The 27908-nt window shown below is 33.9% G+C and overlaps 1 protein-coding gene and 1 pseudogene across 3 annotated transcripts in view; one reads left to right on the forward strand and one right to left on the reverse strand.

Moving 5' to 3' along the window:
• Positions 1-27908, forward strand: part of TMEM161B (transmembrane protein 161B) — a 63402-nt gene that overhangs the window by 10826 nt on the left and 24668 nt on the right. Inside the window, exons 2-5 of one of the 2 annotated variants that reach the window (XM_081131159.1) lie at positions 4887-4990; positions 15347-15430; positions 17741-17838; positions 21535-21691. In XM_081131159.1, the coding sequence (XP_080987285.1) occupies positions 4887-4990; positions 15347-15430; positions 17741-17838; positions 21535-21691 (443 nt within the window). Of the gene's footprint in view, positions 1-4886; positions 4991-15346; positions 15431-17740; positions 17839-21534; positions 21692-27908 lie in introns of those variants that run through there. The other variant, XM_081131160.1, reaches the window with a different exon arrangement.
• Positions 14204-14789, reverse strand: LOC308554438 (large ribosomal subunit protein eL8 pseudogene; annotated as a pseudogene). Its single transcript has one exon. The product of its transcript is annotated as a large ribosomal subunit protein eL8 pseudogene (transcript).

The raw sequence follows: 27908 nt of genomic DNA on the forward strand, positions 1-27908 counted from the left end.
GTGGCTGCCCCAGTCTGCATTCCCACCAGCAGTGTACTAGGGTTCCCTTTTCTCCACATCCTTGCCAGCACTTATCATTTGATAATTTTTTGATGGTAGCCATTCTGACAGGTGTGAGGTGGTTCCTCATTGTTTTAATTTGCATCTCTCTGATGATTAGTGACTTTGAGCATTTTTTGCATGTCTCTTGGCCATCTGTATGTCCTCTTTGGAGAAGCTTCTATTTAGGTCCTTTGCCTAAATGAGGTACATTTACACCATGGAATATTATGCAACTGTAAAAAAGGATCTTTTACCCTTTGAGACAACATTGAGGGACCTGGAGAGTATTAAATTAAGCTAAGCAAAATAAGCCAGTCAGAGAAAGACAGGTATCACATGATCTCACTCATACGTGGAATCTAATGAACAAAATAAACTAATGAACAAAATAGATCCTGAGACAGAAGCATGGAGCAAACTGACAAATCTCAGAGGGAAGATGGGGCAGGATGGGTGGATGGGAAGAGATTAACCAAAGAATTTATATGCATATATGCATAACCTGTGGACAAAGACAATAGTGTGATGAAGGCCTGTGGGGTAGAGAGGGTCAGTGGGGCAAAAAGGGGGACATCTGTAATACTTTCAACAATAAAGATAAATTTATAATGAAACAATTTTAACACTAATATGTTAAAGTGGTTTATGAAATATATTTAATTAGAATGCTTTTTTTCTTGTGAAAAAGTATCCTTGCCCTCTATTTGTTGTTGGTCTTCCACTTTGCCTTATCAATTTATATTGAGGAAAGTGTCTTAAGTTTATTTCCAGATTTAATCAAACGCTAAAAAATGGTTTTATATCATCATCTTCAGCAGAAAGCCTAGAGTTGCTCTTTTTCAATATAGTTATGTCAAATTCATGTGTTATACTGTGTTGTAGGTCTAATTAAGATATTTAGGATGTACCTAGGCATTTTATTCAGGGTTCATCTTTTTTTTTCCTTTTTTTTAGGGATTATAATTTTTGAGCTTAAAGTACATTGTTTTTCTTACTCTTAAGCTGGAAAGTAGCAGAATGTCTGCTGTAATTTTCACTTTAAAGAAATAAAAAATGTATTTTGTGCTATGAAGCACTGATGCTGGCAAACCAACCTAATTCTGTAAACAATTAAATTTGAAAACCTGTGTACTTGAGTTCAAAATCATAGCTGTTGATAATTGTGTTTTACAGTTCCTTCCCTTTCTCTCGTTTTACCTTATATGTATAATATGAATTTGAACTATATGAAGTTGCCATTTTGTAGGTCAAAATAGTTAAATATCTGATTTAATCATATGAAGTCATATGATTGTACCAGCAAAGCATGTTTTCTGCATGTTCTGAAAAGTTGATGCAGCCAAGGTCCTGCCCTTGGGAGGCCTGTCTTAGACTTGCTGGCTCATTTCTTTGAATTTCCTTCAGTCTGTTCTGTTCGTGGCTCTAGGATTCTACCAATCACCTAAATTAAAACATCCTGAAATAAACTTTGAGGTATTCCTCAGTTTTATTCTGAAGTTATTTTCCTTCATGTTCAGTCACACTTAAAGTTTGATTGGTTTTCTTTGGACGGACTTTTATCTTTGTTCTTGCCTTCTTTCTTTAAAATGAATCTACCTTAGTCTTCAGCTTTCTCTTCAGTTGATCAATATGTTGCTCTAAGTTTCCTTATACATTACCTGCATTTTCATCCTCCTACCCTTACCTGCTTAAAAGTCTTCAAGGCGGTCTTTTTAAACACATTAGCTAAATGAGTCCCCTTGGTTTTAAAGACTCAGTAATCTAAAATTCTTTCATCTTATTTCTCTTAATTCTTTGCCGTTATACTAAAGCCTACTTTGGTTGAAGTAGGCTTTTTGCTGTCCCATGGTTACTATAATGTTCACATTTGTCATTGAGCTTGGAATTCCCTTTCTTTTATTCTTCCATCTATGTGATTTCAGTTTCCACCTTACATCTCATCTACTCTATGAAACTTTCATATCCAAATTTTTGAATTTCTATAACCCTTTGTTTATATGAAACTGGGTTGCAATATTGTTTTAATGTATGTGTTTGTTGTTACCTGATATGGTAATCTCAGATTATCGTATTCTCTTAAGACAGATTCTTTTGTAGTAATGCCATTGATTGATTGATTGATTCATTCATTCATTCATTCTTCAGCAAATATAAAGTGCTCTACTATGTGCCTTGACCTATTCTAAGTTTTATTGTGCTAAGTAGGAGACTTGACTTGGGGTGGTGAATACACAATACAATATACAGTTGATATATTATAGAATTGTACACATGCACCCTAAATAATTTTATTAACCAGTGTCACCCCAATAAATTTGATAAATAAATAGCACATTATACTATTTAAAAAAATAAATGTTATTTCCTCAGCACAAAAAAAAAAAGGGATAGTAAATTGGAGTGATAGAAGATGTGAAAGAAAAAAGTGTGAAAATGTACCCTTTGATGTTAGGTGAATATAAAAGTGGTCTGAGCCTTAACAATTGGTAGAATTTAAGGCATTAAAATATCCACAGTAAAACCACAATTGAGAGAGGTTTCAAAGACATTTTAAAAACATCCCTATTTAAGAGCCATTTTTACTTTTTTTTTTGACAACTGTTCGTACATATTTGTTCTTTTTTATTTGGGCATTTGTTTTTTTTGCTAACTAGTTTATGAGAACTCTATATAATATCTAACAAGTAAAATATCCATTTGTGATGTGAGTTACAAATACTTTTTCTCAGTTAGTCTTTGACATTGTTTATATTGATTCTCTATGTAGAACTTTAATTTTTTTAAATTAATAAACTTCATTTTTAAGAGCAGTTTTAGGTTCATAGCAAAATGAATAGGAAAATACAAGGGGTTCTTACATACCTGTTCTTATATGTGCAAAACCTTCCCTACTGTGGACATCCTACACCACATGATGAATAACCGATCCAACTATTTGTTACAATCAGTGAAATTTGACTTTTTCAACTTATTTCTTAGACTGATATTTTTTGAAAGACCTTTATTCTTTATATTAAAAACAAATGTTTTCCTATAATAATAGTGATAACTATGACAATAACAACAAATAGTAGTAACCCATTGACTTCTTACTCTGTGCCAGGTACAATTCCTAACCACAGCTTGAATAGGTAGGTTGAATTATGAGTTTCATTTTATAGAAGAGGAAATAGTGGTAAAAAATATTTAAATTACCTATTCAAAGTCAAAGAACTAATTGATGGTGGATTCATCCCAGGTAGTTTGGGTCCAGAATTCATGCTCTCAAACCAGCAGTACAGTGCGCTGTACTGCTTCTTTTTAAACATTTTATATTTTTTATGCACTTGTTTGGTAAATTAGGTTTGAGGTTGCAATTCAGCCTTATTTTGGGACTGCTAGGATAGGGGTGCCACCAAAGAGGAATATAAAGAATGGATCTTCAAGGTGGGAGTAAAACAATGGATATGGTAGACCTTGTGGGAAACTGCTGAGATTTAAGATAAGGAAATATAATTTGGCAAGATGAAGTGATTTTGATGGTAGGTGTTTCAGTGGAATGAGATGAAGCAGAAGTCAGATGTTAACTGTGGGGAGTTATGAAATGTAGAAGCTGTCAGTGACAAATCTTTTGAGAAGTGGCTGTGAATATGAGGAGTGAGGAGGGCTGTAAAGTAAGGGAAAATTATTGTTATTTTTTAGAACAATAAAAGACTTAGAGGTGTTGCAGTGCTGATAGCAAGGATTTAAATAGAGAAGAGATTAAAGAAGATACAGGAAGGAAGCTATTCAGTGGTTCCTGAAAATCAGAAAGGATGGGCTTTGAAGTACAGATTTGCTCTGTGTACAGATTTTCTAGTGGGTATGGAAAAAGTCTAGTGTAGATACAGTGCTTGTGAGTTTGGTAGGAAGTGAGAAGCTCACATTTGATGGTGTGTATTTTCTCTGTGAAATAGATGTCCTCTACTGAGTGGAGAGTTTTAAGTTTCAGGGAGGTTGGGGGTATAAAGAGAGGAGAAGGTCTGAATTTTAGCTATCATGGAGAACAGGACAGGATTGATAAGAACAAACTAAGAGGATTTTGGACATCGTTGAAGGCCTTCCCGTTGGAAGTTGGTGATGATAGCATGAATTAAATTTTTTTTTCTAGAGGCTTTCAGGCCAGTCCTGCCATATCACACTTAATATAATTAATACTCTTTAATCATTCACTACCACACTAGAATTAAAAAATAGGCATACTTCTTTTAAAGCTTGCCAAGCTAGTATTTCATGTGTATTGAACAGAGTAAATTTGGAGGATAAAAAATTACTCATTTTTACTTCATTTTGATACCCTTTGCATGATGGAGAACATTTCTTGGGAAGAGATTTTATTTATTTATTTATTTGTTTGTTTGTTTATTTATTTATTATATATCTTTATTGATTTCAGAGAGAGGAAGGGAGAGGGAGAGAGAGAGATAGAAACATCAATGATGAGAGAGTCACTGATCGGCTGCTTCCTGCACTCCCCCAACTGGTGATTGAGCCCGCAACCTGGGCATGTGCCCTGGCCTGGAGTCAAACCCTGATCTCCTGGATCCTAGGTCCATGCCCGGCCAGGTGGGAATAGATTTTAAATGTGTATGCTAATTCATTTAACTTTTGTTCACATGGATGTGACTCTTGGGTAACTCTTAGAGGATTATAAGATGAGATTGCTTATTTTAAGTTTAAACATATGTGGTGTTGAATGCCTAATACATATTTTAATAGTAACTCCTCTTTCTTAAAGTTTCATTTTCTAAATGGGTAGAAAGTTTTCCAGCAATGTCCCTAAATCTAACTTCATTTATTGTTAAAATGTTTGTTTTTTTACACAGGGTGTAATAGGTATACAGCTGGTTGTTACCATGGTGATGGCCAGCATCATGCAGAAGATTATACCTCACTATTCTCTTGCTCGATGGCTACTCTGTAACGGCAGGTAAGTCAAGTATAGGGTAATTGTGACTGGCACTTTCAAATCTCTGTTTAATTTACCAGGCTGATTAGCTTCCTAGATAGTTAAGTGCTAATTCCTATTTTCTAAAAATAAAAACTTGACAAAGGAAAGTTATGGGGAAAACCTAGTTTCCTTATTTCTCTTGAGTTATTAGTAGTTTATCTGTTTAACACAAAGGTAATAGGGTCATGGTCAAGAATTCAGTTCCCACCCCCACCCTCCTTCTCTGTTCCCTTTTGTCTATGGCCACTGAAAATACCACATAACTTTTCCAGTTACCTTTTTAAAAGTTGGTCAACAAAAGGATGAGACTATAAATTGAAGTACTTAAATATTTTCACAATTGTTGGAAAAAATGACTCACATGACCTGTTATTAGTGACTCAGTTGAAAGTTTACTATGAGTTAGGGGTTCTTTTACTGCAAGGAATTTGTAACTTTAACAAGGAAGATGGGGGTGAACTTATTTTGTAGGATTTTAATTTTTTCCACTGCACTATAAACTTACTGCTGTCCCCACTCCTTTACGAAGGAGCTAAGTTGCCTTGCTGAAATTTGTACAGTAAAACAATAAAATCAAAAGTAAAGAAGTATAGGAGATATAGTGAGGCAAAAGCAGGACAACTGCACACAGAAATAAATGCCAAAATCCTGTGTAATTCTGAAAGGTAAGTTATAGATTTGGTGCCATGGCAATAGTTTTATTCCAATTACTTATCTCCAATAAATAACCAAATTCTGTTATTGATATGTATGTCTGTATTCTTTTGTTTAGACCTTTTAAAATTAGAATACAATGGATAGCTCTTTCTAATGATTTCATATACTGCAAAATAAATAATAAACCTTTAATTCGGGACTATTCTATCCACAATGCTTAAATTTCCTCTATAGAATTTATTTTCTAGTTTTAATTATTTATATTCTTTGTATGCCTACATTTTTTTCCATGTCAGGGTTTAAATATAGGAAAATATTATTCAGACCACTTAAAATTGTTTTGAACACTGATATATGTATTTGTAAAGTATGATGAGATCAGCTATTTGAAAATGTGTATTTTATTAGCAAAGTAAATAACAACTAGTTTTAATAAAGTTGAAAGCATCTATCAGAGCTATTTATAAGTGAAAAAATCAATTGTCTCTAACTAGATTACTAGTTATGCCCTGTGTAATCTTGTTTACTTTTTTACTTAGCAAAAGCCCTTTGCCATAGATCTTGAAAGAGTAAAACATCAGCTGTGCTAATTATTAATTCTCATAAACGGAATCTGCATTAATAAACTAGATGAATACAGTAAGGTAGCTTATTTTCTACTGAGAAGTGTACATTTCTAGACTCTGTTTATGATGAGTCTCCAGTGAGACTTCTAGATCTCTTTTGGCTGTAAAGATCTTGGCAGTCCTGTCCCATTTAAGTCTGTAGGCAATTTCCATGCTTTTACTTAACTTACTTTTTTTCATTTGTTTCTATAAAACATTCACAGGTAAAAGCTAAAAGATCAAACACCTGATTCTCTTCTCTTTGTTAACATTAGATTAGTGTATTTTAAAATCTTTACTTTTTGACAAGTATGTGTCATAAATATGCATACCACATAACTACTAATTTGAGAGGGAGCTCAATCTTTAAAAATAAACACAAAGTTGATTTTTTTAATATTCTTGATTTTTTTATTTTACTTTTTTATAAACAGATTAAATTTAGAGTTAACTAATGCTCTTTCGAATGCCAAATCAGGTTCTAAGGGTACCAGTTCGAATTTTCTAGTAATAGTTACTCTTCTGCTATAGTTACTTTTCCTCCCCATTTCTTTGTTTTGTTTTGTTTTTTTAAATATGTCTTTATTGATTTCAGAGAGAGGAAGAGAGGGGGGAGAGAAATAGAAACATCAATGATGAGTCATTGATCTGCTGCTTCCTGCATGCCCCCTACTGGGGATCGAGCCCAAAATTCTGGCATGTGCCCTGACCTGGAATCAAACTGCAGTCTCCAGGATCATACATAGGTCCATGCTCAACTTCTGAGCCACATCAGCCAGGCTGCCTCCCTGTTTTGCTTTGCATTTTTAAAATCACCTACCTTTCTTTAATGGTTAATTGTGAAGTTTTTAGGTCATGAAGCCAAATTGCTAAATGTTATTTCCTAGCTCAATTGAATAAAATAATTGATTTTGCCCTTTTGGGATAATTATTATTTTACCAGTCTTTTGTGATCTGACATGAAACTTTTAATATTGAGAAAATCTAAAATTCCTATAAGTTGCTTATATAAACATTTATTGATTAGAAATGATAGTTTGCATTTTAAACCATATGATGCTGCTGAGTTGACAAAAGATAGATCTGAGGGCAATTCTTTATTGTCTATAAAGTGCTTAAAGGAATTTAAGGGGAGAGGCTCATGGGGACTTTAAATTATGACTAGTATAGGATGGCTTGGGAGTGACTATATTGAATAGAACTATTTAATAGAACTATTCAGGTAAATAGGTGTATATTAACCAATGTGTGTATTAACCACATGGCTTACTCATGAGAAGGACAGAAGAAACCTCTTTCAGTTTCTGTATATTATCATCTTAATATTTATTCCAATAGTATAATATCTTCAAATTATAAATAAATATTTGTATTTTTCTTTAACATTATGGCTTTTTTTTTGTTGGTATTCTATAAATTAATTTTTGTCTATATATCATCTACCTCTTTCTTTTCGAATTGGAGGATTTGAAGTGGCACCTGATTCTGTTACATTGATTTAATGAGTAAGCCTGCCATTTCCCTAAAGAAGTAAATCCCTTGAAGGAATAAGCAATTTTTGCTTGTAAATTAGCAGTGTGGTGATTTTTAATATGAAAAAATTGACTCGTTTTCTGGCTCTTGTTAAATAACATTTATATATTGATGTTACTGTTGTAGATCTGTAGGTTTTTTTAAAAAACTGCATAATCTTTAGTCTGGTTAAATTCCATTAGTATTACCTTTGCCATGTTATAATACTTCATCCTGATAAAATTTTTATTTCTGCTATCTCATTTGGATTTGTACACGCTAAGCTAGGTAGGAGAGGACATGTATTTGGGATATGTTATGACCTCAGAAATCTCAGTGTGTGAATTTAATAAAAGTTTCTCATTCAGTTTCCTCAGACAGGAGTGAGGGTCAAATGGGGGAATCAGACAGGGGTTGGGCAGCTCTCCAGGTAGATCCTTCACAAATTGGTGTTTTAAGGATTCAGCTATCTATCCTTCAAGTGGTGACTTAGGGATTGTAAACTTTTTTGTCTTGTGGTGCCAACTGTTCCTTCTGCTACCTTCGAGTCCTCTGTTAGATGCTGTGCCAGTTGGCAAGTCAGGAGAGAGAGAGAGGGCTATGGATCTTTCTGGAGATTATCTAGGAGTGAAGCTTAGAAGTAGATGTATCATTTTTGCCCACATTACATAGGCTGGGGCCCTGTGGCTAGTTCAGGCCAAAGTACAAGGAAGTGTGGGAAGTGTAGTTTTCATTTTACTTAGAAAGTAAAAGCAGGATTGGTGAGTGTCTAGACCTTCTCTATTTTTATAAATGAGAAAACAAGTTTTAACTTTAATTACTTTCACATACTGAAAAGTGAAACAGGTCACGGGCCTTTTACCCTAAAGTCTGACACAGTCTACTGTGGATTTGATTTTTGGCTGCTCAACCACTCAAGACCTTGTCCTGGAACTGACATACTTGAAAAGAGCTTTGAATTGGTAGAGGTGAACTTTTCTGCAACCACTGTGACTTCTGTTGGCAGATTCCAGAGTAATTTATTTAAGATTTTCTTTTTTCTACTTGTTTTCCTAGCTGTACGTAGGCTTTCAGAAGATATCCTTCAGGTTATAAATAGTGTATGATTGGTTTCTCTTTACTTAATGTATAATTATGGCTTCTCTATGGCTACATAGCGACCTTTAGTCCTAAACTAAATTAAAAGGCACATTGAAGTAGAGTTTAAGAAATACCATCTATACAAATTATACCTCTCACTCACCATTTGAGATTAAATTTATTCTGCATTACTAAATTATATATATATTGTATTCCATTCGTTCTTAAATAGGAAAATATTTTTCTTCTAGAAAATATTATTCTCCTTTTTTTTGCATGCCTTTTTACATGACTATCAGATTTTGTTGAAGGGAGTCAGTCCTGCTTTAACAAAAACGTTAGTAAGATCTATTCTGCCTATAACGTGTGAACATGAAAATCTCTGCTATGACCGTGAAAAACTCAACTGTGAAGGAGTCTAGTGCTCTCAGATTGACCTATTTCTCTCTCCCTCTCCCAAAAGGAAGACTCTTGGGAAGTAGGTCTTTCTGTACTTTTAATGTAAACTGCTTTCCCTAACCTAAGGAGCACTTGTTTTAACAGTTGTTTAGATCGCCTTAAAGATGTTAGTTCTTCATAGTGTCCTGCATACCACTGATTTGTAGCCAAAGTATTCTTCTTTCTATTGTAATTAAAGTTCCTTTTTGTTTTGAAGTTTGCATGGCCCCTCTTTTCATGGAGAGGTAAGTGATAGGTTACATTCTTTGTACATTTGAATAGTGGGTTTTGCATGAGGAGTAGGGTTTGCTTTTTCTCCTTAATAGCTTCTTTAATGAACCTGCTCTCCATTTTCCTGATTGTTTAGCTCAAACCTATGTATTTTTCTCTACCCCTTTGCCTTCCTTGGCTCTCACTTTGGTCTGCTCCTTCCCTTCATATGTCCCTTATCGAAAATATGGTTGGATTCTAATTTTTATCTCATCCATAATTGGGTAAAGAGGGTGTAACAACACCTTCATATTCAGTTGCTCTAATTCTTTCTGCCTGTTCTCTTTTGCATGTTGCCTGATTCACGACTCTGCAAGTTCCCTTTGATGAGAGAAACCTACTATTCAAATGCACAGTAGGTGGGACCTATGACCTAAGGGAAAGGTTTAAACCTTTAGCTGCTACCCTTGTGGAATGCTTGAGTCCTTGCTCTCCTTGCATTAGCTGTCTTAACTTCCAGTTCCAGAATGTCATGATGTTCTATTAACATTTCCAATTATTAATAGGAGACTGTATATATATAACAAACAATATTTTAGCTTCTTGTACAGAAAGGTTTTCTAAGTTTTAAGTAGTATTTGTTTACTCTTAAGTTTTTTCCCCACTTGTCAATTATGGAGATTTAGAATGGAGACTAAAGCTTTCTTTAGTGACCTATATTGTGTACCCTGAAATAGAGTTTTGTATTATTTATGTGTGAAAGCTTTTTAGCTTGCTCTGAGTAGTAGTTTTTCTGTATTTGTTCATGTTCAGGTTTCCATTTTAAACTTTTGAAATTTTTAGTTCTGAAAATTTTTTAAGTCATTTGCTTTAAATGACATTGTTGCTTAAAGTTTTTAAAGGGTCTGTGTCAGTACATTCTATATTTTCTGATACATATTTTTTTCAGTGTTATTGAACTGCTTTAGTAAGAAAGGCTGTCATATTTTATGTAACAGGTCTATACAAGAAAATCGTTGAAAAAATATTTTAATAATTTTGTGGTATATAGTATTATCTGAGACACTGTGACCATCTGAATATAAGTGAAAAAAGCCACTGAATAACCAAGGCGATTGTCGTAAAATACATACTTAGCTAAAATGCTACAATTTCCGTTTTTAGTGAGATCCTATTAATACTTATTTTTTTTAAAAAGTACAGAACACTTCACAAATTTGCGTGTCATCCTTGCGCATGCGCCATGCTAATCTTCTCTATCATTTCAATTTTAGTATATGTGCTGCGAACGTGAGCACTTTTTATTTTTAAAAAACGTTTATTTTTTTAATTACAAAACCAATACATGTCTGTGATACAGAATGTGATGATAAATTGATCAAAAGGAAGAAGAGGAGGTAATGGAGTATATTTCCATCAGCCAAAGATAATCACTGTGTAAATTTTGTTATATTTCCTTTTAATCTTTTCTATTCATATTTTACCTTCATGATAAATCATGTCCCTTTGGCTTAATATATTAACATAGAGCATTTTTCTCTAATTGTATTTTTGTTACCATTATTAACTGCTACTTAGAATCTAAAGTAATAAACTTATATTTGTCTTCCAAGCCCCCGTTAGAAAGGCATAGTATAGCAGTTACAAGCATATTGTAAATCATTTTGCTGAGATAGACATACCAACTAACAGTAAGGAGAAGACTAAAAATTGAGACCAGAACTTAAAGTATAGTAAATGGGAACCATATGGTATGCAGTCAAACTGTGTAGGAAGTACTGACTATTGAAAAAAAATCATGCAGTTGTACTTCTAGGTTTTAGTTTGAATTAATGATCTCAGACCTTAGATGTCCACTTAGATGCCTGGCAGTCTTTCTGTGTTCTACTTCTTGGACAACTTTTCAACCCAAGTCCTTTCTCTTGAAACATGCTTGCCTGCCTCAGCCTCACACTAAGCTCTTGAAACCAGAGCCAGTAACTCTCATTTTCACACCACCAAACCCACAAACCTAGTTATACATGCAACCCTTCTTTTCTTTAGTGTTTATATATTTTAATCTCATTTGTGAAGGAAGTATCCTGTCTGTCAGGGCTCATTTTCTGCGCTTGTGCTTTGTACCCCACTTCTTCTAACCTTCACCCAGTCTTTGGCCTTTTCTCTCTTTGTCAATTGCTTCATTTCTTTTGGATTATTCCAGTTAACACACACACTTAAAAACAAAAAGATCTCCAATTAAAAGTAACAACAACAAAGAAAGCCCTCCCCCCGCCTCAGCATTCCTCCTTAGAAAACCCCCCTCATATCCACTCCTTACTTTTGACCTATTTCTTTGCATTTTTCCGAGTTCTATGAATATTTGCAGCAAATTTTCTCCATAAGGCACATCATAGCCTTCTTCTGCTTAGGAACACTAAACAGCATTTTAGTTCTATGCTTGGAATCCATTTTTAATAGTGAATTCACCAACAAAAAGCAAAAAATGTGAAAAATGTAGCACAAAATAGACCATAAAAAGGACACCTGTTTACAATATGAGAGGCGAAACAATAAGGCCTCACTCACTGGGAAAATGGGCACAGGGCCATTCAAATTTTTCCCCATTCTGCAGGTCTGTGAACTACCTCAAAAGTATCACAACTATGGATTTTGTGGTGCATTAGAATACATTTTACAAATAAAATTTAATAACTAGGCAAGTCACAAATATAGAATCCACGAATGATGAGAATTAAGTACATAATACTTAGAAAAACACTTAAGCAATAACTCATTTTATAAACTAAAACTAGTTGTTTAGTCCTTAGTATAAGAAAACTTAGGTTACATTTAGAGTACTATAATAATAAAATATGTTAAGACCCTTACATTTTCTAAGACCTATTTTCTTTTTAAATATATTCAAGCTTGCTTACTCTTATTTTGTGGACCCACTTTCTAAAATGGTCTCAAGGCAGGAGGAAAGACTTAATTTACATTTTAAGATCTCTTTTGCTGCTCTGTGAATTAGAGGGAGGCAAGAATAGCAGAGAGATATATTTTGGATACCGAATCAACAGATCTTGCTGATGGACTAAAGGCAGGGAATGAAAAACAGTAAGGAGTAAAGACGATGTCTGCATTTCCAATTTGAGGAGGATGGTGGTACGTTTTCTGAAATGGAGTAGAGGAAGTTCTTGGCATGCCCAGGCTACTCATACTTCTGACAACGAGCCACTGGCTACAAATGATTGCATTTTCATAACTCCCTCAGATTAAATAGTTTGCTAATGTTATCGGAGCTTAGTAAAGTGTTATATTTATAGTTACAGTTTTATTATAAGATTGCAAGTAGGATGAGGTTTGGGAAGGAGCCAGGGTATGTCACCTTCCAGGCCCATCAGTGTGTTGAACCACGAGGAAGCTCCTCTGAGGTTTAGTGTCTAGTGATTTTGTGGTGTTTGGTTGGTCACATATATAGTTATTGACCACATGATTGAACTTAATCTGTCTTCCTCTCCTTCCCATGCCTGCGATTTCTGGTAATGAGCCTCCAACCTGAGGCTGCCTGTACTGTAAATCCCCTCATTAGCATAACAAAGACACCCCCCCTATTACTCAGGAAATTCCAAGGGCTTTTAAAAAGATTTTTCGTTGATCTTCAGTGAGAGAGGGAAAGTGAGAGAAACGTCTATGTGAGAATGACACATAGATCAACTGCCTCTGGTATGCCCCCACCAGGGACTAAGCCTGCAACCCGGGAATGTGGCCCCACTTGGAAAGGAACCAACAACCCTTCGGTGCTCCAGATGATGCCCAACCAACTGAAACACAGTGGCCAGTTCGTAAGGGCTTTTGATGCTGTGTGCCAAGACCTGGGGCTCAATGACCAGATGTATTTTTTATTATATCACAGGGAGCCTGTCTTATAAACAGTAAAAGGTAAATGTGGAGTTTACCAGATAGGGGCATAGGTTTTTATAAGCAGAGGAGAATATATGCCAAAACACCAAGGAATGAAATACTTTGTGAAATAAAATGTCATTTAGTCTAGGTAGAATGTCATGTTCAAAAGGGGAATTGTTGAAGGTGAGTCCAGTGAAGTAGATAGTGAAATCTTGAAATGCTGTGGAAACAGGAGGTCACAAAACCTATACATACTTGGGCTTTATCTTATGTGTTTTAATTTTAATGGAAATTTTCAAATGTATATAAAAGAGTAGACAGAATAATATAATGAATATATAATGAATATCATGAGCTCCTATGTACTCATCACAATTGATAGCTGGTTGTTAGTTTGTTTCATCTTTGTTTCCCTTTATCTCCCCCCCCGACATATTATTTATAGCAAATATTCATTCATATATATCTCTAAAATATATGAGCTTTTAAAAAATTACTATTATTACAGCTAAAAAATTTCTTAACATCAAATTTCCAGTCATTACTCAAATGACCAGTTCTGCAGTGTTTTTAAAAACATCAGATCAGTTGCTAATATAGTTTTTTAATTGGCATATTTTACTTTAAGGATCTAGATTTTTTTGTAATTGAAAAATTACAAGCTCTAGCAATACTAACTGTATGTTTCTCCTTTATGAAAATAGGACCTTGGCCAAGTCCTTGTCTAGCTGCCTTACTCACTGCTTTACCCTGTGCAGAGTCTTGGAAAAAATTTAAACAGGCATATTTCTTGATAAGATTTGCATTATGGATAAATAACTAAAGGTGGGATCAGAATGTACTTATGAGAGTGTCCAGGGGTAAGGCACAGGGCAGGCAGGAAGACAACCAGCTCAATGGGACCCATATCTTGGGCACTCACTACCAGCTGGCATACCCAGATATATTCTGGGCCTTCTTGTTTTCCACCGGGGTGGTGACAGTGTTCACCCCTGCTCGAAGGACAGGTGGCTTCTTGGTGGGGACATCCCCTTTGCTGGCAGCTTTCTTCTCAGCCTGGGCCAACAGCCTTTGCTTCTTTTCTTGCCTTGTCTCTGATCTGTACTTGTGGGCCAGTTTTAGCAGTTGAGTAGCTGGTGGTCCAAGGCCTGAATGAACTGATTAGTGGCTGGAGGTATTTTCAGATGCGTATAGAGAATAACTTTTCGTTGCTGCAGCCAGATATAGCAGGGCCATTTGACAAAGCAGGTGAGGTCCCTTTTGGGCTGGATGTCCTGTCCAATGTCAACATTCTTGGGTCTTTTCTCTAACAAGGGATTTACCACCTTGGCCTCCTACTTCTTCAAGACAGTAGGGGCTGATGCCAACTTCTTCCCTTTAGCCTTCTTTCTTTTTGGGAGGAGAGAGAAAGGAGTGTAAAGGGTTTTTTAAATAACAACAATTTACTCTAATTCCTATACACATAAAATTTGATAATTCTCTAGCTAAATTAAAGGAAGGAAAGCAAAGCAAAGACTACTTGTATTTTGGGGGACATTCAAAGGACTCTTTTTAAGACATAATCAGTTCCTTTTGTGTAAATGAAGGGATGGGTGGAGAATTTTAATGTGCTGCTGCAGTTTGCCTGAAGTTTACTCCATTTACTTTTAATAGTAGGCCTGTTTCGTCTTAATGTATGTTTAACACATTGTTAGTTGTAAGAAATATACCAACAAACAGCATTTCAGGGTCTGGCATCTATCTAAGTAAGTGCTTGGCGTTTGCTGGATTTGAATCTAAATAAATCCTTTTAAGGCTTAAGCAGTAGTATCTGTTTCAGATTAGAGTTTTCACCTGATTTTTCCCAGCAGTATCTCCACAAATAGGAAACTCAATAAATACTTGTAGAAGAAATGAATAATTCTGGTGATTTTAATTGCTGTATTTAAAAGGATTCCTCTTTTCTTAGTTTAAGATGGTATCAACATCCTACAGAAGAAGAATTAAGAATACTTGCAGGGAAGCAGCAAAAAGGGAAAAGCAAAAAAGATCGGTAAGTTATATTGTTGAATTTGTAAAGTGTTAAATATCTGACACAATTTATATAAATACATTTTTGTACTTTGGTTAAAAGAACATTTTCCAATTACCCCAAAACAGTTGATAAATTTGAGCTTAAAATCCATGATCTAAGAAGACCCCAAATGTAGTAATCTAATATATAAGCACAAAAGTGATTATTTTACTTAAGAATAGTCAACTATATTCTTCTTTGTGTTTCAGTCATGAAAACAAATAGCCATCATATTAACATGCAGTGCGGGGACTGATAGGGGAAGACCCATAATCCATGTTTTTACCCTATAAGTCATTTAAAAATACCAGTTGGTTTGGGTTCTTTCCACCCTTTTTTTAATTTTAATTTTTTAATCCTTTCCCAAGGATAGTTTTTTTCATTGCTTTTCAGAGAGAGAGAAACATCGATGTGAGAGAGCACATTGATTGGTTGCATCCCGCATGTGCCCTGACCAGCGCCAGGGGTCAAGCTTGCAACTGAGGTATGTGTCTGTGACTGGAATCAAACCCCGGACCCTACAGTCTGTGGGCCCGATGCTCTGACCACTGAGCCAAACCAGCTAGGACGCTACCACTCATTATTATGGTATTGGGCAAGTTCATCCGCTTTTGATCTCTCTTTCCTCATTTTTTAAATAAAAGGGGTGGACAGTATAACTTCTTAGGTCCCATTCAGCTGCTGAATATTATTTTGATGTTTAACGTTTATGAAGAAAACTTAACCTGAACCTCACGGAATGGACCACAGCAGCTTCATCTGTGAAATGGAAGGAATAAACTAATTTTGAAAGATCCTTTCAGCTTTAAACTTTTGTTTCTCTATTTAAATTGAATTCCCAAAGAAAGTGCTTGTTAATTAGCCTTTCTGAATGAGCTTTAGTTTTAGATTGCTCAGTTGGGGATGGAGAGGACTTCTTAGGACCTGAAACTTTTATTCTAATATATTATGAGATGTCAGTGAGAACAAACTGTCACCAAATTTTAAAAATTTCTTTAAACATTAATGATTGGTTTACACATAATTGGAAATTTGAAAAAGTTGTCTTTTCTGATCTCACTACCATTCTTTTTTGCTTACAAACCTTGAAGTTCATTGGAAGATTAAGTGTAAACCCTCTTTCTCTGAATTGCAATAGTTATGTTTTAAAAAAATATATTCCTGCTTAATATTATAATTTCCAAAGCAGTTTTAAACAGTTTCATTTAATCTACACATCTCTGAATGTTAGCTAATATTTTAATTTATATTTTACTAATGATGAAGTTGTTGATCAAAGATGTTAAATGAATTGAACAAGTTCACATAACTATTAAGAGTTAGTATTTTAATCCAGGTTAGTTTTTAGTTTCTACATTTCCCTTTAACTTCCACCTCTGCCTATTCATAGGTACCATGTTCTACACTTGTAAAATTCAGTTATGTAATATAGTCTTTGTTTTATAAACATTTAATTTTTACTGTATGCCTTATAGTCAATAATATTTTTACAGTAATTTCCATATGTTGAAAATGTTGTACATTTACAAAAAGATGCACTAAACGACACTGTCTAGTAGCAATAATTATTATTTGATTTATTGACATGAATTAATATTTTTACTGAGGTTTTCCTGGTTTATATTTATTCAATAAATGTAAAATTGTTTCTTGGTATTTAATTAATGTTACTGAAACATAGTTTTTACTTTTAATATGTATTTGTTCTTAAAAATTAAATTTGGAAATGACACAATGTGCGTGCACCTAAAGAATTCTGTGGTTTTTCTCCATTCCTCATTCTTAGTACAAGCAACTCTGAGTTGTCCTTTCATGTTTCTCAACTTCTCATGCACACAAATCTTAATATATTTCTTTAACTCTGACTTGTTTATAACTACAGATATGTTTATATGTATGTATATGTGTACATATATAATTTCAAAGAGAAACACATGTTGTCTTCACTTGCTTTTACTCTTGTCCCTAAAGAAAGAGATGGTAGGTTCTCTTTAAATTGCCAGGAGATAGTAAGAGACATGGGGTGAAATGCTAAGTTAGCAATTAAGATTTTACTCCTGTCAGTAAGGTGTCTTCCTGGTAATCTCTATATTCATATAATACTTTACATCCACATTTTATAGTTCCCTTTTAAAACCTTTGGCGTACCTTACATTCTTTTGATGAGATATTAGAAATTCTTCTCCTTTTTCAGTGAAATTTAAAACTTCATTTGTAATTAGTTTGATACAGACACTGGATAACAGTGTAGGTAACTTGCTTTTTGTGTCACTTGTCTGATTTTTGTAGGAAATATAATGGTCACATTGAAAGTAAACCACTAACCATTCCAAAGGATATTGACCTCCATCTAGAAACAAAGTCAGTTACAGAAGTGGATACTTTTGGTAAGGGAAATCTTGGGTAAAGTGTTCTGTAAATCTCAGTTTTATATTATGCTAGTAAAAGTACTTTCATTTTATCTGTTGTGGCTAGACTTTTTGTTTGTTTTTCTAATCATTAAGTTCATTATTCAGAATATGAAATATTTCTCAGAGCTTAGAAGCTCAAATGACTTCATTTGAATTGAATTTCTCATTCTATTCACCTTACTTACAGTAAGCATTATTTTTCCCCTTTTTTTTTTTTAGTAGAAGCTGACTTATACAAGTTTGTTACACAGTTTCTGTTCATGCTGAGATCAGTCAGTTTTCATTATCTTGAATTCTAGACTTTTTGCCATCTATGCCAGCTGTTTCTTTTATACTGTGGCTTGCAGAAAGCATTTGTATATTTGTATTGAATTACCTATATTTGCAATAATTCAACTTTATGCTCACAGTTAGTAGAAAAGAAAGTGATTTTAGAATAATAAACCGGATTAGGAGTAAGAGCATTTTTCTTCTTCGAGATTTACTTTTTTACCCTTTGGGTATCTCTGAATAAGTCATTCAGTTTTTCCCCCTGTATGTCAGTGTTTATAATTATATAGTAATTGTAATGATCTTAAATTTAAAATGAAATTATTTCAATCCTAGAAGAGAAAAGCATCTAATGTGATATTATTTAAAACACTGGTTTTCAAACCTCATTGTACCTCAGAATCACTTGAGTAGCTCTTTAAAAATAAAGAATTCTCATACCTACTGTTAGAGATTCAATAAATATAAAGTGGGTTCTGGGAATTTGTATTTCTAAAAATGTTCAAAGTGGTTCTGATTTTTGAGCAGGCTTGAGAAGTAATGGTTTGCATTATGTGAGGAGTTAAAATAACGTGTTTAAAAAAATAATTTTGGTAGTGTTGTATAAAGTATCATTATGTAATTTGGCCCTTCTTCTTATGTTAAAACGTACCACTCCAGAAAAACCTTCAAATTCTTCTAGCATCTATGTAATTTAGAATTATTTTATGACTCAAAGTAGCTTCCACATATTTGAAAGTTGATCCTACACCTACAAAGATTTTATGTCTAAATGTGGAAAGGGTGTCCTAGAACCCAAAAATGTCAAGGAGAAACAATTTAAGTTAGTGGTCTAGTAGCATTAAGACTGGTTATGTCATTCTTTTTTCTTTTAAACTATCTTTCATGCAGAATTTAAAACATTTAAAAACACTTTGACTTATTTTATTAGTTGTCACATTTATTTTACTATCCTATATGTGTGCATACTTATATAAAATGTTGATAGACATGTATAAGTGCAAGAATATATATACATATTTCCTGATACCTAGTACACATTTTTGTTACTTTACTAATAACTAATGTTTATCAAATAATTATCAGCTAATTAGCTTTAATAACAGCTTAAAATTCCATATTTGTCAGTCATTGATGTAAGTGCTTTACTTATATTAACTCATCCTTACATTCTATGAGGTATGTAAGTATTATCAAGCTTTAAAAAAAAATTCATTAGATAGAGGTTAAATAACTTAGTATTACATACAGAGTCAGTGAGAACTAGGCTATTAATGAATTTAAAAATTGAAATTAGGGTACTGTGGCTTCAGCACATAGCTTATCAGTGTTTTGTTTCAGTTATACAATTTTGAGAACTAATTAAAAATAGTACTAGTTTAACAACTGGCCACAAAATATCAATAGCACTTCATTAGAATAATAGGAAATGTTTTATTTATGTTTATATTGATGTATTTATTTGTGAATGCATGCTGTGTATGTGTGTTTAGGTAGAAGTGGAGTTTTTTGCCTGAACTTTACATACTCTAAGGAGCTTAATGGAAATTACTGGACTTGATAAACTCTTAAATTTTCTTTTGATTCCAGTATCCTATGAAAAGGGCAGGTATATAATTATATTATTGAATACAAAAAGAAGAATATAATACTTGGATTAAATATATAGCAAAGAATATGTATAATTTGTACTTTTGCTGAATGTATTTATTATTGATATCTGAATAACTATCTTAGGAAAGTTTTTTGTTAGCTATTCATTATAAGTTCCTCTTAAAGAACATAAGAACATTTGAATGTCACTTGGCTGTTTGCTGTTATGTTTCCTGGAGGTAACCTGTGTGAGTGTGGGCAGACATGGAGAATTAGAACTCTTACTTCAATTGTTGTTAATAAAAATTGAAAACCTTTAGATACACAGATATCTGTCTATCTCTTTCATCCATTTCCTTGTCTTTCTTCCAGAAAGTTATTCAAAAGGCTTAACTGGGTGATTTTAAATGGGGAGAGAGTGGGGAGAGAGGGTAGGAATCCTGCAGCTACTTTAGGGTAAATGAAAAATTTTGCTGAACATCACAAAAAAAACCCAAAACACCGTAAAGCAATTAAAATAACTTGAACCAAGTAAAAAATTTACCCAATCATAAAAGGATTTGGAATTTTTGCTATCATCTCATAGAGATGATGTAAGTTTGCTTAGTTTATTTTGATATTTTAAATAAGTCTTACTTTGAGTGGTATTTTAAAAATACTTTTAAATAAAACTGTGATTTTAAAATAGCCGCAGGTGTTACATTTTACAACTAAAATTTTTTCAAAGCAATGTAGGTCGGTTTATTATGTACCAGTGAGAACATACAAATTAATGTTTATGTATGTAATTTATTTCCACATTTTTAGGAGGCCTTCTATAAAATGATGTTGATATTTTATACTACATTCTGGCAGAAGTAAACCAGAATATCTAAAATGAAAACGGAGATGGAATCATATTTACTCCAGAGAATGCTAATTTTAATGTAAATCCTTAGAAGGGAATAGTTTGTTGAAAGGGTGTGGTTTTATGGAAAATTGACAGGCATTTCATTAGTTTTTCTTGCAGGAGTGGATAATTTAATAAAAAGTAGATTTATTTATTATTTTAACCTGCAGTAACTTAAAATTACTAACCTCCCATTAGTGCAGTTAATGACTGTAACAAAGTTTAGCATTCTTCATAGAAATGAATGTAAGTAAAGCTGTAGTAATCTATATTAGGTTGTATTCTAAAGCAGTGATTTTCAACTGGTGTGCCGCAAGAATTTTTAAAACATGCTATACTTGACTTTAGTCAGGGGCACTGACCTATTTTCCCTTAGACTGTCAAGTAAAAAAAAAAAATGACAACAGCCAACAGGACAATAGCCATCTGGTGTGAATGAATCAAAATTATACCTTTTTTTTTTTCTGTCAAATGGGCAAAAATAGATATTTTTTGGTGTGTTGCAGAATTTAATAATTAGTTTATGTGTGCCATGAGATGAAAAAGGTTAAAAATTGCTGTTCTTAAGAATATACATCAGATTCTTAAAAAAAAATCTTGATTTATAATGTCTGTAAAATATAGCTAATTAGCTAAGAAAATACCAACTCATTTTGCATCCATACGTTTTTAACAACAATTTAAATAACTTTTGGTAATCATTTCAGGTTTATTTTAATTATTTAATTCATGTGGTATTAAAATTTAGTTTTGGATTCCAGAATTCTTAATCTGTTTCCTGTATCTTTAGATTCTTACATTTGTAATCTTTACATTGCAAATCACCAAATAGAATAAAGTGTGTCATGTTTATAGTTAATTATAGATATACCCTTCTAAGGGTTTAAGTAAAACTTTCTTTTTTAACCTTTATTTTTCAGCATTGCATTACTTTCCAGAATACCAGTGGCTGGTGGATTTCACAGTGGCTGCTACAGTTGTGTATCTAGTAACTGAGGTCTACTACAATTTTATGAAGCCCACACAGGAAATGAATATCAGCTTAGTCTGGTGCCTGCTTGTTTTGTCTTTTGCAATGTATCCTTCAGAACATCATTAATATTAATTTATGAATTTGTTTTCCTTTTGCAGCTAACACCATTAGATCTCATCTCTTATTTGAAAAAGATTTTAGATCATTAGATAATTTTTATTTGTTGAAATCTTCTTTATTTAATTGAAAAAATTTCAAAGTAGAGGTAAATGAAAAACGGAAATACAAGGAAAGATGCCAGTGTCTGCCTTTCCTTTCCCAAGTCTCATGTTGATCCATTTTTACTTCTTTTAGGATTTCTTTCATATGTTTATAAATGTTAAGTGATCATGGTATTTCTTTAATATTAGATATTATTGCACCTTTCTCCTTTCTTCTATTTTAAGAAAGTAAAGAGACTTTTTAAAATTAAGTCAGTAGCAAGTTTTTGTTACACCTATGAAAATATAGCTAAGCACTATAGTGTCCTATTACCTTCCTTGAACAATTTTTTATTCATGTTACATAAAATTTAAACTCTTCTACAGATTTCTAAACCTCAGTAGTTCAGATACATCATTTCTGTTTTGTTTTTCCCATGAAAATATTCTCTTAGAGAGGTTATTTAGATACTTAGGGCTCTCAGTTCTCTAAACTTCCTACATAGCTGTTAATCCTGGGATTTTCTTTACTGTTTTCCTAAGAATTCCTTGTGCCTCTTTTTGGATCACATCATCTCCTCTTCCTTGGTTTACTCTCCTTTTGACAGAGTGTCTTCTTCTGTAGTGTCCTTAGGGTGGTACTTTTTTTTTGTTTTTAATCTTGCATGCCTGAAATTACCTTTATTTCCCCCCCATAGTCAATTGATAATTTGGTTCAGCACAAGTTGTAAGAAAGCAATAGTTTTTCCTGAATTTTGAAGACGAGAGATTGGATGCCCTGTTGCGGTTGGCATGTGCCCCCCCCACGCCTTACATACATCCTCTAGAAGCTTTTCCCTTTATCCTTTTGGTGTTCTGGAGTTTCATCATGAATTGTGCTAAGTTTTAGGTTTAACTTTTAAATCTGGAAACTCATTTTCTTCACTACTGGGCAATAATTTTATTTTATTTTTATTATTTTTATTAATATTAAACATTCTCTCCTCCATTTCCACCTTTCCAGAGGCAGCTTCTCCCAGCCCCTTTCTGTGTGATGTTCAGATCTGTATTTCCATATGTGTACAAGACCACTGCTTGAGATCTGATTTAGGTTTAACCATTATCATTTCTTCTGGAAATGAGGATGTTGCACATCTGCCTGGGTTGTCACCTACTACTGATCATTTCTTATTCACCTCATCTTCTGACTATAGTAATGTCATTTATAAGAAGAATATTTAATGTGTATGTTGTGATCATGTATATACTATTCACAGATAAATACTTGTCTTAATTTTTCATTTGCATTGTTTTCTTTGTACATATCATTAATTCAGCCTCAGACTCTTTTGGGTGTATAAATCGCTCAATATGTTCTGAAGCATCAGGTGGTATGTCAATGTCATGTTCTTGGAGAGAGTTCTTCTGGAGCCCTCGTCTGGATTGGCTAACCTTCCCAACTGATACACAGCTCTCTCCAAGGAAGCACCAATTACTTCTTAGGTATTCTTTTTGCATCTCTTGAATTGGTGCCCTTTTTTTTATATTTTATGTCTGACTCTTACTTGGTTTACTTTCTCATTTTGGTGGAGCATATCCTTAAGTATTATCTTCAGAAAGGTTGCATGGGAAGTGTATATTTTGTGACTTAGCATGCTGGAAAATATTTTTGTTCTACCTGAATATTAATTGATCCTTTGATTCAGAATGGAATTCCACGTTTAAAATCATTCTCAATAATTTTGAAGGCATTATATCAGTTTTTGAAGTTCCATTCTTTCTCTTTAAGAATTCCAGTTTGCTAATCTGATTTCTGAATTTTTTGGTGTGTTCTATATTTTTCCTCTATGAATCCTTACCATCTTCTCTTTAGCCATCCAGTGTGTTGAAATATATTATGATGTGCCTTGTTGAGGATCTTGAGGATTTGTTTTTATTTATCCTGCTATGACTTCACCAGTCTGGAAACTCATGGTCTTAACCTCTAGAATTTTTTCTTGAATTATTTTATTTGTGATTCCTTTTCTTTGTTTTCTTTGTTTCTGGAATGCGTATTGTTCACATATTGGACCTAGACTAGTTCTCTACGCCTCTGATCTGCTTTCTCTCATCTGTATGTTTATGTTTATATTTTTATATTTTTTTAATTTTCTGGGAGACTTTCTCAACCTTCCCAATCCTTTAGTTGAGTTTTTAATTTCTGCTATAATTTTTTTTAAGTATGTTTTTATTGATTTCAGAGAAAGGAAGTGAGAGGGAGAGAGAGAGAGATAGAAACATCCATGATGAGAGAGTCATTGACCTACTGCCTCCTGCATGCCCCCTACTAGGGATCAAGCCTGCAACCCAGGCATTTTGCCCTGACTGAGAATCGAACCACAGTGTCCTAGATCATAGATTGATGCTCAACCACTGAGCAGCACCAGCCAGGTTCTGCTATAATTTTTAATTTTCAAGAGCTCTTTTTTTTGTTTCTCCCCCCACTTTATGGAATCCTACTTGTTTTATGATTACATTTTCTTGTGTCTATTTGAGATACTGATAGATTTCGTAAAGGTTTTCTTTATGCCAAGCATCATTTTCCTCTAAGTTGTTTTTGTTTGGTTTGGTTGCTGTCTTTCATGTTTAAGTCTTTCTCAGATCTGGTGATATTTGTCTGTTTAAATGTGAGACACTAAAAGACTGAATGGAAGCTCTGAGCGCATGGTGAGGCAAGTTGTTGAATCATCTGGGTAGGCCAGAGATTCTCCTTCTTACCTTTTTCAAAGCATAAATCTACAGACCTCTTTCAGGTGGGGGAAGTCTCAACTGGTTACTTTTTAAAAAGTAATTATTTTTAGTAGTGCTTTTTCCCTAATACTACCACCAACACACACATTCACACTTTTACCCAGTCTGACCAGTTCCTCGTCCTTTCTGGGAGTTCTGCAGTAAATCAGGTTGTATCTTGGCTTTCTAATTAAGTTTCCTTATCCTGTTTAGTCCTGCCTGCTTTCTAGCCTCCAACATGTTACTGCTTTTTTTCTTTCATTCACTGTATTTATGTATTTATAAACAGAAACATTCCTTTACCGTCACTTTGGTGTGGACTGGGGGAGAGGACAAAAGTAAGCAGATGTTGCTCTGTCTGCTATTTGTATTCATTAGGGTTATGTTGTCTCTTTGGTAAGATTCTCTGTTTTCTGTGTTTTTCAGAAACTCTTGTTAGTGAGATGTTTGATTTCTTTGAATGATTCTTTTAATTTTCTTATCTCCCCTTTCCCATTTACTTTATACTATGTTTTTGAGTTTTCTCTTTAATTTTCTCTTTTCACCCTTCTGTTGAAATTTTTGTATCAACTGTTATTTTTTTATTTTTAAGACTTTTTCTTTGTTCCATTTTCATAGCATTCATGTGTCATGGATGTGTAATATCTTTATTTTTAAGGATATTGATATCTTTTACATTTTAATTTAAACCTTGCATTGTTTGAGTCCCCCTGCCCCCTTTTTTGCTGTAATCACGGTTATATTAAAGATTGTTCTCAAATGTTTTATGATCTTTCAGTATCTCTTTATATTCCAGGGTGGTATGAAAATATTGGAAGTTTTGTGCAAGTGGTGGGAACTTATTGATTGGTGGGACTTTTACTGGATGATGAGTTGAAGACCAGTTAGCATTCTTTTTTTAAATTTAAATTTTAATTTATTGGTTTGAAAGAGAGAGAGAAACATCGATTTGTTGTTCCACTTATTTATGTATTTATTGGTGGAATCCTGTATGTGCCCTTACCCGGGATTGAACCTACAACTACATTGGCATATCAGAACAATGCTCTAGCCAACTGAGCTACCCAGCCAGGGCCTGGCAGCATTTTTGGAGAAACCTCTAAATACCATTGTCTGCAGGTTCTCAAGCCTATCATTTTCTCCAGAGAAGACCTGCACATTTTTCTCATCTGTGGGGTATGTCTGACAGCCAGTGTTGTAGGAGCTGACTGGGGAAGGAGACTCAGAGACTCAGCATTCAGTGTGCAAGCAGTAATTTAAATGTGAATCAGTGTAGTACCCTCCCTTGTTGTGAGCTCTTCATTGTCACCCCAAGTTTTGTCTAGTCTCCCAAGCCCAGTCTTCTCTGGTTTAACATTAATTCTTCTGGGTTCTGCCAGAGTTGGGGAAGGGCCGTCATCTAAACTGTATGATTAGGTAAGACAGAAGATTTGGAAAGTCTGATTACTAGTCATTCAGCCAATCATTCCGTTTTCATTCATTCTGCAACCCTGCCTTCAGAGGTACTTGTCTCCAATTCCAGACTTCCAGGGTATATTATGAATGGTCTTTTTACTGGGTTCCTCCTATTGTAGATCCAGCATAGCAAAGAAAGCTGAAACCTAAAAAAGTTATTGCTTGTCCATCTACTTAGTGTCATCCAAATTTTGTTGAAATCTCTTTTCTCCTGTCACCTTTTTTCCTATTCTTTGTTTTTGGGGATTTTTACTCTCCTTCCTATATGATTTATTTAGTTAGATTTAGGGTGTAAGCAGTATAAATGCATGTCTTACAATTTTTATATTCAACCAGAGACTAACTGGTTTTAGAGCTGTAAGTGAATTTTATTTAAATTATGTGATATGATTTGACATTCAACAAAACTCTGCTATTTCTCTATTGGTTCTTTTGGATTCATTTAGGTATAATTTAGACCAAAAGAGCCAGAACAAAGTCTTAGGAGTCAACAGCTTCACAAAGTATATATTGTTCTGGGTAGAAATACTGATCATGTGTGTCATTTGAGAAACATCCAGTGTTGTACTAATTTCAAGAGCAAGTTAAATTCAAGCATTTAAAATATTGCTATTTAATTCTTTAGTATTAAATATGTGAAAATACCATTTAGTCAGAATAAAGACCCATTTCTAGGCATCAAGTCATATAAAACACACTAAAAATGTTTTAACTTGATAATTAGTACTAGCTGATTATGTGTCATGTTAATTTTTTCATACTTTCGGTTCTCACGGTCTGAAATACTTTTATTTTGGAATATTCTTATCTTCATTTTCTTCGTGGTTTATAGGTATGATATTAAAATAGTGATGTTTACATAGAAATGCATCTTCTTGATATCGTTTTTTTTTAATGTATGTATATACAGCCCTTACCAAGAAATTAGAAAAAATACTTAATAGCTTATTCTAGTTATTGTTTATGTGAATAAATTTCATCTTTCATTTCACTCAGTAATGCCTAATGTGAGAGCAAAGGCCCCCATACAATTTTCAGCACTAAACTGGCTCTGCTTAGTTTTAAGTAGTGCACTTGTAAAAGACACCAAACAATAGCATCCCTGCGAGAATCTAGTAGCTGCCTGTCTCTCCATCCCAGAGAAGACAGAAAGGGCTGAAGGGCTTTAGATTCCAAGCTGTTTTCTGCCAACTTTGACCCTCCGCAAAGGGGTTAGGGAAGAAGAAAAGTAGAATCATGTCTGTGCTTGGGTAGGTGATTTTTCTTCAAACTTGTACCATGTGAGAAAATGACCTATTGCCTTGAACTGCATGTAGGAAATCAGAATTAAATGCCAGATATCCAGATTAAAACCAAGGAGGAATCTGTTTATAGCCTATCTTTTATCTTAGTTATAACATATCTGGTATGCCTTTCATAGCCTATGAACAGAGTCCAGTTGCAGTGACCTCTGTCTGGCTTCTCTTTACTTTCTTGTTGTATGTGCCTACTTTTTAGTCAAACACGTCCCCATTGATTACATAGGACAATAGCTCCACTTAATTGCAGTTATACATACATCAGTTGATTCAGAAATTCTCTGCAGTTGTTACTGATGAAATGTTTTTTGTTAAAGTGGCCCCCAAAATTAGACACGTATAACTTAAATAATTAGTTCACTTAAAGGTGACGAAGAAAATGGTTTTTTATTTCCATGGTTATCCCCCCATTAGTTTTATTTGACATACTTATGTATGACAACAGTTATAATTTTTATAGACTCTTGAAAGTTCTAAAATCATGGGAATGACTTTTTAAAATGTGTAACACTAAAGTCTTGAATGCTGGAACATAAAACGGAGCACCTCTTGTCGTCAGTCCTGCTTTTGCTTCAGCTGAGTTGTACGTGCATCTTAGCTATCACACCTGCTTCCAGTAT

This window comes from Miniopterus schreibersii (genome assembly GCF_964146895.1).
Source record: "Miniopterus schreibersii genome assembly, chromosome: 3".
Classification (NCBI taxonomy): Eukaryota; Metazoa; Chordata; class Mammalia; order Chiroptera; family Miniopteridae; genus Miniopterus; species Miniopterus schreibersii.